Here is a 14,461-nt window from a genome sequence, read left to right on the forward strand (position 1 = left end):
ACTGAAGACGGCCTGCTGTAAATTAGGCCATTTATAGAAACGAGCCGCCGCAGATGAATCAGGGAAACACTGAGATGAAAGTAAAGCGTCCAGAAATAATTGAATTTTAAAAAAAACGCGACAGAACCTGGAAGCTCGTGCGGTCAACTGAGTTAAACCCGTTGGATGTTTTTGATCTTTGTTAAATAAATATCTCAAATTAAAATATCAGACGTAGGTGTTTCCTTCCTCTACGTGGCTGAGACGGCGGACCAAAACTCAGAGGGAATTATTATTTTTCTATCCGAAGTTTGGTTTCAGACAACATGCGTGAGTTTACAGAAAAGCGGATCTCTCACAAATGATGAGCTCATAAAAAATATTAAGCCTCGACTTTTCACACTGAAACTGTTTTTCTTCTCTGCGGCTGTCAGAGAGGGAAGTATGAGCAGGGACTCACACCGAGGGGAAAAACGAATAAAACGGTTTTATTATTATTATTTATCTGTAATATTACCATGAATTATTTTAAAGTATGATTGTACTTTAATTCCACGTTCACTGCTTGTTGCGCACACCTCGGGGTTGAGAAGGATGAGGATGAAAATACATTTCAAGGTGAAGGTCAGAAACAGAGTGAGGGTACGTTGTGGGATGAAGGTAATGAGGATGAAGATGAGGGTGACGTCAGGTGAGGGTGACAAAGTTGTGGAATTCGATCAGGATTAAAAACTGATGGAGACGAGGCTGAAGGTGCAGGAGGATAGAGAGGATGACAGCGGGGGAGGTGGGAGAGGGTGGCGGAGGAAGATGGGGGGGTGTTGCGGTGTAGTGACGTCACCGCGAGGCGTGCTGCAGATCGCTGGTGAAGAAAACCAAGGCAGCGCCGCGGAGACGCAACCAAAGCGCTGATTACCGCGGACGCAGCGTTTACGCGCAGCCGACGCACAAAGTGGATTTACTGAACACCTGCATGGGGAAACTCTGAGGGCTTTATTCCTTTTTTCTGTTTTCTGCCTCTGCTGGGAACCAACTGGTGAGTGAAAAACACACATCTTGTCTGTCAGGTCGCTGAATTTCAGCTCAGGGAATCGGTCAGAAGGTTGGCTGGCATCCGGCTCTTAGCCGTGGTCACACACGAGTCCGTGTTTAAAATGATTGAGATTAAATGGTGACTATCGCTGGCTACAGAGCGAGCTGTCGGCTTGTTGGGGTCAGAGAAGCTGGAGTGACCGCAGAGAGGCCAGAGATGGAACTTTACGCACAGCAATAATATCTGGAGTTTAACAGCAGCAGCGTCTATAGGAGAATATCATCAGCAAGAATAAAGTCAGCGCTATTCAGAGTGTGTTTGAGCATCATTGTCAGGTACAGCCTCCTGCCTGCTGTAACATTTCCAGCGAAATTCTGTCTTCATCTCTGACTGACGTCTTAAAATGAACCGAAAATAACGTGAAGGCACCGCTGAAGGACAGAGAGCTGAGGGAAGATTTACTGAGGGCAGAGAAGCAGCAAAGTGATTCCTGTAGATAAGAGGAGCCGTGTGTGTGTGTGTGTGTGTGTGTGTGTGTGTGTGTGTGTGTGTGTGTGTGTGTCTCAGGTCAAAGGTAAACTTAATGTTGGGTTAGGGATGTTACTGAGGGCCCAAAACCTGAACATTTGCGTGGAAAAGTTTGATTTTAAAATTAAGCGACGGTTTAAGTGTGAAGGTGTTGGTGAAAAGTTTTAGTTTGCTGCTGAGTAAATGTATTGTTTTGTTTGGGCTGCATATAAGAAATATTTATTTTTTAATTTTCTAAAAATAAAAGTGTTTAAGAATTCACGCAAAAATTATTTAACATGAAGTTTCCTGTGGTGTGGCAACGTTGTATTATTATTTATCAGTAAAAAAAAAAAAAAAAAAAAATAGACTGTAAATCTGAGACTGCTTAAAGAGGAAAATAAATGTATTTTTAAGTTTTTAATATGGAGGGAAAAATTCTTCTGATGCAGCTTTCTTCTTCTGTTTTTCAGGCAACTGGAATGGAACTGAACCTGTCGAAGAATGGGATTTCTTGTGGGGATCCAGGTATGACTCGGTCTCTGCTCGCTTAAATATCCTGACTTTTAAATGGTTTGGTACAAACTAGAAACTATCATGCAAAGCAAAATGATGCTGCAGTCCTAAATGCTGGTTGCACCTCTCTGTTTCAGAGCTCCTCGCAGCAGACAGGCTGTGCGTGTTCACAGCCATCTGCTTTTTCGTTTTAAGACGCAATATGTTTCCTATGTGGTGAATTAATGCGCATGGCATTTTAAATGCCGATATGCGGATCTATCAGATAATGAAATGCAAATGGCAGCGTGCGGGGGAAATGAAAGCAGGCAAACATTTTCAACAATGTAGCTGAGTTTTACTTCCACATAGTAATCCGTTTTATTTTGTGCGTCTGGTTTCTGATCATAATCATTTCCTGGTGAGCTGTTCTGCATTTGAAAAACAGAAAATATGTTGGGAAAACATCAAGCGGGATTGACAGCAGAGAAACTAAAAGTTTTATTCAGAGGAGAAAAATTTTTCCGAAAGCAGAAGTTTAGATTATTTCTTATAACACTGAATAAAAGTGGAAGTTTTCTGTAAATTGGGATTTAACCACAAACCAAAGAAAGAGCGCAAAATGGAGACGTGGAATTTGGGGAAATCTTGGTGGTAGTGAGACATTTAAATGACAGCCGCGCACGTGAGGCGGAGACCGGTTGTGTACTTAAATCTAATTTTCTCTCAGGAAATAATCTTTTATAATAGTAAAGCAGCTTCGACTTAAAGGTCAGACGCTGGACATCACGGCACAAATTGGAAACAGAATTATTCGAGAGGCAAACGGGCTGAAAGAGGTTCGGACCGCTGAGTGGATGTTTGCATTTGTCCTGTGGGAGGAAGCTCAGGCCAAATGAGACTTCATTAGAGCTGTGGTGGCATCTGTGAGGCTAATAGACACAACTGTCTTCTTGTTGCTTTTTTTATAAGAAGCTCGTGTGATTCATTACCGTCAAAAACTCCTTTGTGTATGTGTGTGTGTGATATATGTGTATTTTTAAGGAGTAATTCCACCTCGACTCAAGTTATCAGCCTTTTGATTTTTCTTTGAAGTAAACGGCTGCTGGGCTGAGTAAACACACAGGATGATGTCTGTGTGCGCGTCAGGAAAAATACATGTTGTAACGCATTGATAGATTTTTCTTGTGTTTCCGTCTGATGGTCATTAGAGGTTGTTTTGTTTACACCTGTGTCCCCTCTGTCAGGTTGTTTGTTGGTTGTCAGGCTCCAGGCCAAACAGGCCTTGGACCAAGCAGGGAGACCATCACCAAGGAAATAATCAGCTCTGTCCTTCTCCAGTTACCCACCGTGTCCAGTTACACCTCCACCGCTGGTCCTGTCTTTGAATCTGCTCGCCAGCTTTAATTTTCTATGTGCTTTGTTTTTGGCCCCGCTCGGCTTTGTTTGGTTATCTTACAGTTGAGAGAGAGAAAAAACACCAAGACTGTACTTTTATGTGTGTTTGGCGTGTGATTAACGGAGTTCGCGGAGTTTATTTTCACTTCTTGGAGGAAAAATATGAGTGTTTGCATTGCCACTGGCCTTTAACCTGTCCTGCCGGATGGAAAGGCTTTTTAACTCATCCATCACACGCAAGTGCCCTCCAGAGCAGAGGAGGAGCAGGGCGCGGGCAGAGATGCAGTCTGAGGAGGCTGGGTATTTAGATTACCCCCATCTATCAGCCTGTAATATCTGCTGGAGGACAGAATCACAGGAACTCCTCTGTGGAAAATCTCCATGTGCTGTAAATCCTTTAATATTCCACTGGGGATTTCAAGGGTCGGGGGGTTTATCGTGGTTTTTTATTTACAGTAGAGCTGCTGTAATAATCATACAATGCACTTTTTTAGGCTACACTGCCTTATTGCTCCTAAAATCCCCGCGCTCACCCACCGAGAGCCGTATACACTTCACGGATACACAATGTACCCACTAACCCTAAACATACCCCAGTTTCACGACCTGCATAGTGAAGACCACCTGCTGACACAATCGGGTGACCAGGTCCTCGAGGTCACTTCCGCACAGCGCTCCTCCGCTTTGGTCACGCACTGCAGCTGAATTTGTTCTGTTTTCTGCGCCAAATCTCTTCGAAACCATTTTTACGCACTTTGCTGTAGCTCAGGGCGCGAGTAATCAGATGGAGGTGGTAGTTCTCCTGCCCAAGGGCGCTCCAGTAGGCTATATGTGAGGGTCGAACTCGTTTCAGGCCTGTGAGTTCACACAACAGGCCACCGTGACGCATGTTGGAGGATTGTCTAATAGTGACATAATTCTGCTATAAAAATCAAAATCGCCGAATTGGTTTAATTATCCTGATTTCTTGCCCTCTTCGAGCCCCTCTCTCAGAAGGCGTTGTGTGCACAGAGGAACTAAACAAACAGAGATGGGGAAAAGCCAAGCGATGGGCGAGAACTTGCACAATTCTTTTGAAAAGGCCTTCAGGGGAGTTTTCCGGTCGGACGGGGATCTCATGTCAGAAGTTGCTGTCATACAATGGCCGAAAATGCTCGAGACTGGCGCCGGTGACAGTCCGAGTCTCAGACGGTGAGGCCTGAGCCCGGTGCGCATCTACCTGACACATGTGGGCTCCAGGCCGAGCCACAGCAAGCCGGCGGGTCACCTGGTCTCATATTGCAGGAGAGACGTGAAGCTAACAGTCTGCAGTCAAAGAAATGTTTAATTTGACGGTTGTTGTTTTGTTTGTTTGTTTTGCGTTTGGCACTTGGTTTTAATCTATGCGTAATTGCGCAGAAAAGAAAATATCTGTCCTTCTTGTCTCTTTAGTCACTCAGGGCTGATTTTCCACACGAGGTTAGTTTTGTCGTTGTGTTTGGACAGTTTGACTTTTCTGGCACAAAAAAAAAAAAAAAAAAAAAACAACAAAAAAAAACAAGTACAAGAAAAATGTTCTCACGAGTTTCTTACTCTGTCAAATGTTAGCCTTACTTTGACTAAAATCCGATTTTAATGCATATACTGGAGACGCAATACATTGATATGTCCGAATAAAGCCTATGCTCTGCGAGAAACTACACACAAATTAAATGACCGCTCTTATTGGTCTGAAATGAAAACAAAACCCAACCCCTGACTTCCCAAGATGCACCACGTCTACTTAAACCCAATAAGGCCTCACCTGACGCCCTCCAGACTTCAGGCTAATTGAAATTAACAAGTTTGGCCTCCGAGTTTTGTGACCACCAGGCGCCGCTGCGTTTTCTAACAGAAAGGTTTGTAAAATATTCTCATCTGCCTGCAGCTGCTGCATCACTGCACGTTTTACTGCATGTTTCACTCCACTGCAGCACACAAGCAAATTAACATCTGGACGGAGCTCCACACAGACATGCATGTTCAGATGGTTAGTTTACAGTTAACTTGAAGTGCGCCGTGAGTCAGTGCAAACCCTGTGCACGCGTGACAGGGATGACAGATTATAATCCGACCAGAAAACACCCTGAGATTATCTGATTCCAAATTCACTTCGAGCTCTTTCACACCTTTATCTAAATTACACCAAAGGAGTGTTTGAAGAGGGTTTGGATTCCAAACTGTCTGAATGCTTCCAGTCTCCACTGTTAAAACACATGAAGCGAAATGCCATAACCGCGCGCCTGCAAATGGTCACCACCGGCAGCCGTTGTGCGTCAGTGCCAACAGAACTAACTACAAGGCAGATGTGTCACCAGTAACCGTGTTCACGTTATCTGTAATCAGATCATTTAACAGTCAGACATGAGGGGATTTGTGCTGAAAGGTTGGGATCCGACTGTCTCGTCACACCACTGACTGCATGTTGTTGAAGTTTAGAAAAACTTTTTTTTGTTTGTTTTATTAGTTTTTACAGAAATTTGATTATAAACCGATGGTTGATTGGGAAACTTTGATATTATTAGTCGAACTCAGCCAGGTGTTGGCCCTGCAGTCCAGGTAGAGCGTGTGTGAAGTTATGAGCGCTCTGACCCGCCAGGCTTTTATGAGTCCTGATTGTTTATTTGTGTGAAACTGTGAGCTGATAGAGCGACCTGTCACTCATGCGCACAATAATCTTCATATCATCGTGCACTTTTCCTACTGAGGAAACAGTAACTGGGCAGGCCCGTGTTAGAAGGCAAATGTTTATCCAGCTCAGTACATATCCGAGATATACATTGTGTGGAGGGAGTGTGTGTATAAGCGCACCCAGGTGCGTTGCACTGGACACATTTCAAACATGCCTGCACGAATGAAAGACCCATTTTACTCCTAACGAGCAAAGCCTCGCGTTGCGCGCTCCCGACAAGTGAAAAAAAAGAGAATGAACGCTGCAAAAAATGTCCAGGTGAAGCATGCAGTCTGATAGCGAGCCTCTAAGTCTATCAACAAGTGAGCAAACATATATTCACTTGGGACTTTTGAATCGTCTGTTTTGTTCAGATTAGGTCGCTTTGTAAGTCTCCACTTTACAACTTGAATGAAGACATTTTGCTGATTTGAGCAAAGGTTTAATGAATTACTGGCACTTTTTTCCACTTGTTTTAACTCGGCTTCAGACCACTTAGGGTGGATGTTTTCTTGCAGCGGGCAGGCTTAGTGGGTGGGACTCGTTCATTTTGGGGAGGTTAAACGCAGCAAATGGGTGGGTCTCTTGTGTGGGTTGGAGAGTCGGAGCCTTGTCCGTGTCACAGCGGGCAGAAGCTTTTCCCTGCAGCGGAGAGAAGGAGAGCGCACTGGGCTGTCATTGGTGTAGTGGTGGGAAAGGGTGCTGTGTGTGCTGTGTGTGATTTTCTTTTTTTTTTTTTTTTTTCATCCAAGTAGTTTTTTTCCCCCTTTTCTCGTGGAAGAACAAAACAGTGGTGGGAATTCTCCCTGCACGGTCCATCCTCTCATGTCGTGGTGTGTGTCTGACAGCGGGTGGATTTTTTAGCTGTTGAGGAAAGCTCTGTGCACCCCCAGGATTCACCCCGTTTCCTCTTTGTGCGCATCCTTCTCTTCAAGGTGGGATGAATTTGGACAGAATCGCAGAGGCAGTGAGAGCACCGCCGCCCCGCGATGTGGCCCCCGCGTTTCATTTACCGAGAACTTCCAACAGCAGTCGAGACACTTTAGAGAACTCAAGCAGCGAGTCTTCAGACACAGAGTTGGCAGGTACACCGTCAGAGTGCTTTTAGCAACTCGATTCCTTCTTCTGAGTGCAATAACAGTTTATTTTACGTCTCCACAAGCACGTTTATGGTGGGCTGTCACAGAGGCATCCCGGCGGCTTAACGCTACGGGAAAAGGTTTAGGGTTATTTTACTTAAACTGCATGTCCGAGTGTTTGCTTACGCTCACTGCAACGATCATTTATTTCCGTGTATTACGGTGCAACACGCACATGGATAAAATGCATAAAAAACTATTTGCAGTAAAAGTTAGTTTCGTCTGTTTATGCTCTGCAGTCGAACTTGCAGAAATACAATCGTGCAGGGAAAATAGTTCAGTTTTGGTGCAGTTACACCCCTTTTTTGTTTATTGCGCTGCCTTAACCAAAAGCTTGGCAGGATCCCGAGGTCTGTCAGGGAAAAATGTGCAGAACAGCCTGGCCTGCTGTCAGTGAATGCATTAAAACAAACTATAAATATTGGGCCCGTCCTCCAATATAAACTGAAAGCCAGAAGGTCTGTATTAACAATTCTCGGAGAAGCTTTTTGTTCCTCATCTTTGCCACATATTTTATGTAATTTTTTTTTTAAGAAAATCCGAGGCTCCCTCCTCTCTCTGACACGGGAGAAATAGCAAATTTCTATGAATGTCATTTCCTTTGTTGAAACTGTTTATGGGATTTGAATTAAAAATGATGTTGTGGCTTTAAGTTTTAAGTTGATTTTTCTTTCTGGTAAACATCAAGAGACTATTGCCGTTTTTGTCATTAACCTTTGCACGTGTTGACCCTTCAGTTTAATGAGGCAATCTTGTTAGGACACGAACACAAGATAGCAGTTGGGAGATAAGGGTGGGCAGACCTCGTCGTAAAGAAAGTAACATTGATCTGTCAACGTAAAGCGAGGCACGTCTAAGTGTGTTTGAAAGAATCGATACTAAACTCAGACATGTTTGTAAATATTTGTCTTTAATCTGTCACTTCTCTGAGGCTTATTTTTCGTGGTCAACTTACAATTTATAGTTTTGGCTTTGCTTATTTCATGCTGACAGTCCTTTTCTGTAATATTTCACTTAAAGCTTTTTTGTTTTTGCACGTTGGTGCACTTAATTTCAGTCTGAAACGTTTGACCGTTTTGGTGCAAATGCTAACTAATGTTTCTAATTTACATGATATTCAAAGTACCCTACAATTGTAGCATACAGTAATTTCAGGCCGATTTATGATCCACAGAAAAGGAGAGGAGTACTGAACACAGGAGCGATGACGGGAACGCGGATGATCCCAAGAAGAAGAAGCAGCGGCGGCAGCGGACTCATTTCACCAGCCAGCAGCTGCAGGAGCTGGAAGCCACTTTCCAGAGGAACCGGTATCCGGACATGAGCACCAGGGAGGAAATCGCCGTGTGGACCAACCTGACTGAGGCCAGAGTCCGGGTAAGAAGCAGAGTGCAGACCGCCGGCTGTGCGTAAAGTGTGCGTAATGCGTGCGTAAAGACGATTTGACAAATAAAACACAGAACTCTTGGGTGGTTCTGTTGGGTGAGAGACTTCTTAACCAATTATTATTCAGTAAATTAAATAAATCCAGCACACGAGAACAAAATAATGACAATTTAAGCGAAATACCCTGAAATATATAATTAAGAAAATTAACAAGAAAAAGTTCAATATTAAAAATAGTAATTAAAAAAGTAAAATTTGCTATCCGAGTCACTGTGATGCTGTGATACGTTCGCTGGATCCACATGATTCATGTTCTCACTAACATTTTGATGTAAATCTGACCACTGATTTGCTTAAACTGAGACATTTTAATAAGACACTGCCGGTAAGTGGCCTCCTCTGAGGATGTCAACAGAGCTGACTCCCAGCATTTAAATTTCATATCAGCTCATTACAGCATCAACTGTAGTATTATATGTGGCGCTGAGGTCTATACGGTGTCGCTTTTCTCTGAACCACTATGTCCTGTGCTTGTACTGAATGGAAGAGTGAAAATCCAGCCTTTTGACGGAGGTCATGTAAATTACTTCAGTGACTTTAAACGACTCAGTCAATTAGAAACTAAATGTGAGATATAATTCTGAGACACCCGCTGACAAAAACTGGGACGTTTTCAAAGTGTAGCGTTAACAGATATTCAGTTGCAGTCATCCCTGACTGTCAGCTACGGTGTGTCCAAAAAGCAAGTCTTTCATTATTTAAACACGTGCGTAATTCTCACCACCGCGCGCATTTCTGACAGGCGCAGGACTCAAACCGCGCGTTTTAAAACACGTTCATGTCCACATATTTCACGTTGGAAGTTGGGCAGAAATGAGAGCTGTCTTTAACTATTCGGATCTGTTGGAAATGACATCCAATTTTAAGGGTGTATCCGCGCTGCTAATGGAGCCAATGGGGGATTTGTCTTTTGATGACATCATTACCAGTCTGGCCCCTTATTTGTCCCCGTGGAGGAGACTGTTGATGCAGCCAAATCTACCTGGAGCCCTGCAATGAATATGAACAGCATGTGGTTATTTTTATTCAGGGATGATGCTTCAGCATCAGGACGATACACTCAACAGCATGGGGAAAAATGATATTTTAACAATATTTAACGATATTTGAATTCTTATAACAGGGGCATTTAAAGTAGAAAATAATTGACTTAGTAAGTTGCGTTTTATTCTAGTTGAATAAAAAAATGGATTGATCGCTCCTCGCTGTATTTAAACAAGTATTCAAGCTTGCAGCTTTTTTCTCTGCACGAAAACTGTGGATGCAAGAAACGCGTTAAACACAAAACAATTGCAGTTGGTTTTCATTTTGAGCAACTGGCGCCTGGCGGCCCGTCCTTGCAAAATCCACCGTCTCAAATTGCATAAAAAATGCATGCAGCTATTTAAAGTGCGCGGGGGGAACGAAGCAAAAAAAAAAAAAAAAAAAAAAAAAAAAAAGTCTCAGAACAAGTTTGGAGTGCTGGGTTTTCATCTCTGGAGCCAAGGAGGGTGAATTTCAAACAGTGCAGCCTTTTATTTTGGCCAAATAAAAAGAAAACATTGTAAAGAGCGTGGCCCGACACAGCTCGGCCTGCGCGTTTCTGATCCCTATCGGAGCATTTAATTAAATGTTTTGACATTTTAAAGCGTTTGGACTTGACCTTTGAAGGCCATCCGTGTTTAATCAAGCTTGACAGATAATATAATGACACTGAATGATACTTCACCATACCACATATACCGCCATCGTTTAATTAGCTCTAATGAGATTTTGTTTTTGCTCGTTAACATGACATCAAAACCCAAAGTATATATATAGGCTGTGTTTTTTATTTCTCTATTTATTTTCGCTGGGCACAGGAAGCCGAAGCCTCTCGAGCCGAGGCGGCGCTGCGAAATGCAGCGTTTCCTCCGCGGCTCTCTGTCACATCGCTCATGTCTTTGTGGACAATTTGTCCGCAGCACCCTGTTCCCTGCTCGGCTTTAAATAGCCTCCGCGGGGCCCGTCTCTTGAGACCACTTGTAAACTGTTTCTACTAGGAATTAAAAATGACTCGCAGAGTGCCGACGAACGGATATTTTGTCAGGTTTCGATAAGGCTTGAGGATTTCCAGAGGCCCGTTTTCTGATTCATTTACAGTCACGCGCTGTGTGTTTGAGTCATGTCGTAAACTACTTGGTTTTATTTTGGAGAGCCTTGACTAAACACACACACACACACACACACACACACACACACACACACACACACACACACACACACACAGCAGAACTAAGTTTAATTTCATCGTCAGACATGAAGTAATAATTAAAATAAATACTACAATAGACTTCAACACATCCTTGGGCTCTGGGCTTCAGCTTAAGTCCAAATACATTTATGTTGGGCCGTTACAATTGTTTGGTTTGAATTGTGTTTGTGTCATTTATGTTTTTAATCTTAAGAAATGATATGATTCGTTCACATGTTCTTTAAATTATAACATAGGAATTAAAGTTCAGAATATTTCAGTATTCAATATACAAATATTTTAGGACGAAATTTCTCACACGGAATATTTAACAGTAAAAAAAAATAAATAAATAAAAAGTTGGTTATTCAATTGTGTTTCTATCCCCTCGCACAGCTCTTTTAACACTTGGCGCAAATAACTCAGCACAGGTCGGAATAAATGTGGCTTAAAGAGTAAGTCTTTAATAAAAAGCCAACATGCGCAAACACAAAGCAGCAGTTTGGATTTAAGAGGCTGTCGGCGGTTCACCCTCCAGATTTCAAATTTGAAGATTTTGAGTAAATTAAAGGGACTTATCATTGGATGAATATGAAGTTTAACTCTGCGCAGTGCTGGACTCTAATGCCGCTGCTCCTCTAATTTAAATTCGGGATCCGGAGCAGCAAACAGGTCTGATGGTGAGGATTTGAGTCGGGAGAGACAATTAGGAGCAAGTCCGCTTTGATGTGTTCACTGAGGAAAGAAGAAAAGCGCCATGACAGCTTTAATACAAACCCCCAGTCAAGAAGAGCTTGGGAACTGAAAAACTGGGGCTGAATTTCACTTGGAAAAAGTGTCATTTTCTATTTTCACAAAGGTACAAAGTGATTTTTGTGACCATGCATAAATAAATTTATAGAGCTCAACTGAAAGCTTTGACCACGAGGCAAACAAGCCTTTGTGTGCCTTTTCCTCAAATGATCATAACTGAAAATAGTGTGTAGTCCTTTTCGCTGTGTTTACGGACTGTTGTAAACAAATCTTTAGACATCTGAGAACATTAAACACATTCTGTATTAAAGATCTGTCGAAGTGAGACTGCAGCTTCAAATTTGGAATTTCGTTGTAGTGTCTTTATAAAGAGAAATTACACTGTGCAGATCATTCATTTGGATTTTTGTTTTTAGATTTTTTTTTTTTTTTCTTCAGTGTGATCTGTTGCCAAAATACCAACACGCCCTGAAGGCAGCAGTGCAAAGGTGCCCCCAAAAATGCACAGGAATATTATTGCACCATAACTCACTAAAACTAGTACAGTTAATGGAAAGTTGGATTTTACTGCAGTTTATCCTGCCAGTCTGTGATAGTGACACATACATGAGGCATTTGGAGATTCTGGAGTATTACGCATGCATGTGTTTGCTTAGTTTTATGGCTAAATAAAAAATAAAATAAAATCAGGAAGCTACAGAAAATCATTTTTAGTCACTGAGGGCCGCCGTGGTGACTCTGCTCGAACACTTGCTGTTACTGTCCGCAGCACTAACCGTGTGTCTCCTCCAGGTGTGGTTCAAAAACCGCCGGGCTAAGTGGAGGAAGCGGGAGCGGAATCAGCAGATGGACCTGTGTAAGAACAGCTACCTGCCGCAGTTCAGCGGCCTCATGCAGCCTTACGACGACATGTACCCGGCTTACACCTACAACAACTGGACCAACAAGGGCCTCACCCCGGCGCCGCTGTCTACCAAGAACTTCACCTTCTTTAACTCCATGAGCCCCCTCACCTCGCAGTCCATGTTCTCTGCGCCCAACTCCATCTCCTCCATGACCATGGCCTCCGGGATGGGCCACTCGGCCGTGCCGGGCATGCCCACCCCGGGCCTCAACAACATCAGCAACCTGAACGGGATCGGCACGTCCGGCATCAACTCGGCCATGTCGTCGTCCGCGTGTCCGTACGGGCCCCCCGGCTCTCCGTACAGCGTTTACCGGGACACATGCAACTCCAGCCTGGCCACCCTCAGACTGAAATCCAAACAGCATCCGACCTTTGGATACAGCGGCCTGCAGAGCCCCGGCTCCAGTCTGAACGCCTGTCAGTACAACAGCTGACGGGCCAAAAGCGCTAAATAAAAGTCTATGTGAGAGACGGACACGGTGTCAGAGCTTAGAGGCTACCTGCGGATGGGAAAAAAAAAATCAAAGACAACTAAACTGGATTAGTTGCAGTCATTTTTTAAAAAAAAGAAAAAATGGATTATGCGGGTTTTATGTGTTTACCAATGAACTTGCACAGCAATTGAAATGTCCAGGGTTTTTTTTTTTTTAATCATGAAGACGTGTTACATTGCTGCATTGTACATATATAAATGTAAATATATACAGGCCTAACATATAAAAACAGACGGTGGGATTTTTTTTTTTTTCCTTTTTGTGCTTGCTTGGCTTGCTTTTGAAGACTTTCTGGGGGGTTTTCTCGACCAAAACCAGGATCTGCAAGAAAATTAATCAAAGTGTCGAGCATATCACGAGTCCAGACTCCAAAAAAAAAAAAAAAAAAAAAAAAAACAAAGAGAAAAAAAAATCTAGCCTACATTGTACATATTTTATACTGCTTCTGTGTGCTTTCTATTTACCGTCTATGCAGGACACCACCGGCCCGGTTGACGCCTCCCGTTCAGTGACTCTCCTTTGAAATGTTTTTCATCTTGTTTGAAATAGAAAAAGCCCGCATGTTTAACCCGAGTGCAACGTGTTTTGTACGATAATGTAAGACTTTGCAGAAGTTCATTAGCCTAAACTGTATACAGCAGGTGATTTCAAAGTCACTCATGTGTTTATGGTAACATGTTTGTTTGAATAAACTCCAGGAAAAAGAGGTTTATTTCAAGCATGTTTCAGAGGAGTCTTTGTTTAACGAGACGAGCCGATTTTCTCTCCCAAAGAGGAGCAGAATAAATACGCTGGCAACATATCGACAGCCTATTGATCCGCTCACTTTAAAAGGATTATCTCAGGAGCATGAAGATTTTTAAGGATTAATGGGACTAGCCAGTAGTTATCTGGGCTTTAACCATGATATTTGTTTTGTTTTTTTTGTTTGTTTTTTTTTTTCTTTTAATTTTGAAGCTTATTCCCGCATTATTTTAAATTTCTTTATTGCACATCAAATTACACTCTGTCTGTGGAGGGAAATAAATTCAGAGTTTATACGCATCTTGCAAACTTCCAGAGCTTAATATCCAAATATCGAGGATCATTGTCTAAAGCCTTGCTTAATATTATGGGCCGTTAGTATTTGGTGAGTTTCATAATTACCGTATTTCACCGCTCGCTGCAGATAATAGTCCTACATGTGCTTCTGGTGTGTTTTATTTTCAATACACGTGTCCAAATAGATTTTTTGATTATTATCACTTCGCTCTCATGACACTATAATAAGACAGAAGATTAATGTGGAGTCAGTCAGGCTGAGGTTTGGCAGCCGCACCTCTCCGGGCCTACCTGACTGCTTTGAATGAGCACGCTGAGCGTCAGTTTCAGATTATTTTACCTGCAGCTTTCGCAACAATCACAGGATT

At 42.8% G+C, this 14,461-nt stretch overlaps 1 protein-coding gene across 2 annotated transcripts; it reads left to right on the plus strand.

The window, feature by feature from the left end:
- The first annotated feature begins 877 nt into the window (after positions 1 to 877).
- pitx1 (paired-like homeodomain 1) lies at positions 878 to 13,768 on the plus strand. Of its 2 annotated transcripts, XM_076750571.1 has the most exons (5): positions 916 to 1,015; positions 1,993 to 2,047; positions 7,037 to 7,186; positions 8,415 to 8,617; positions 12,444 to 13,079. In XM_076750571.1, exons 2-5 carry the CDS (start codon positions 2,002 to 2,004, stop codon positions 12,990 to 12,992), a joined length of 948 nt encoding a protein of 315 aa, XP_076606686.1. In that variant the 5' UTR covers positions 916 to 1,015; positions 1,993 to 2,001; the 3' UTR covers positions 12,993 to 13,079. The 2 variants fall into 2 exon arrangements, with proteins under 2 accessions (XP_076606687.1, XP_076606686.1); XM_076750572.1 differs by lacking the exon at positions 7,037 to 7,186 and having other exon boundaries at positions 878 to 1,015; positions 12,444 to 13,768.
- Positions 13,769 to 14,461: the final 693 nt, after the last annotated feature.

Source organism: Chaetodon auriga, chromosome 15 (genome assembly GCF_051107435.1).
Source record: "Chaetodon auriga isolate fChaAug3 chromosome 15, fChaAug3.hap1, whole genome shotgun sequence".
Lineage (NCBI taxonomy): Eukaryota > Metazoa > Chordata > Actinopteri > Chaetodontiformes > Chaetodontidae > Chaetodon > Chaetodon auriga.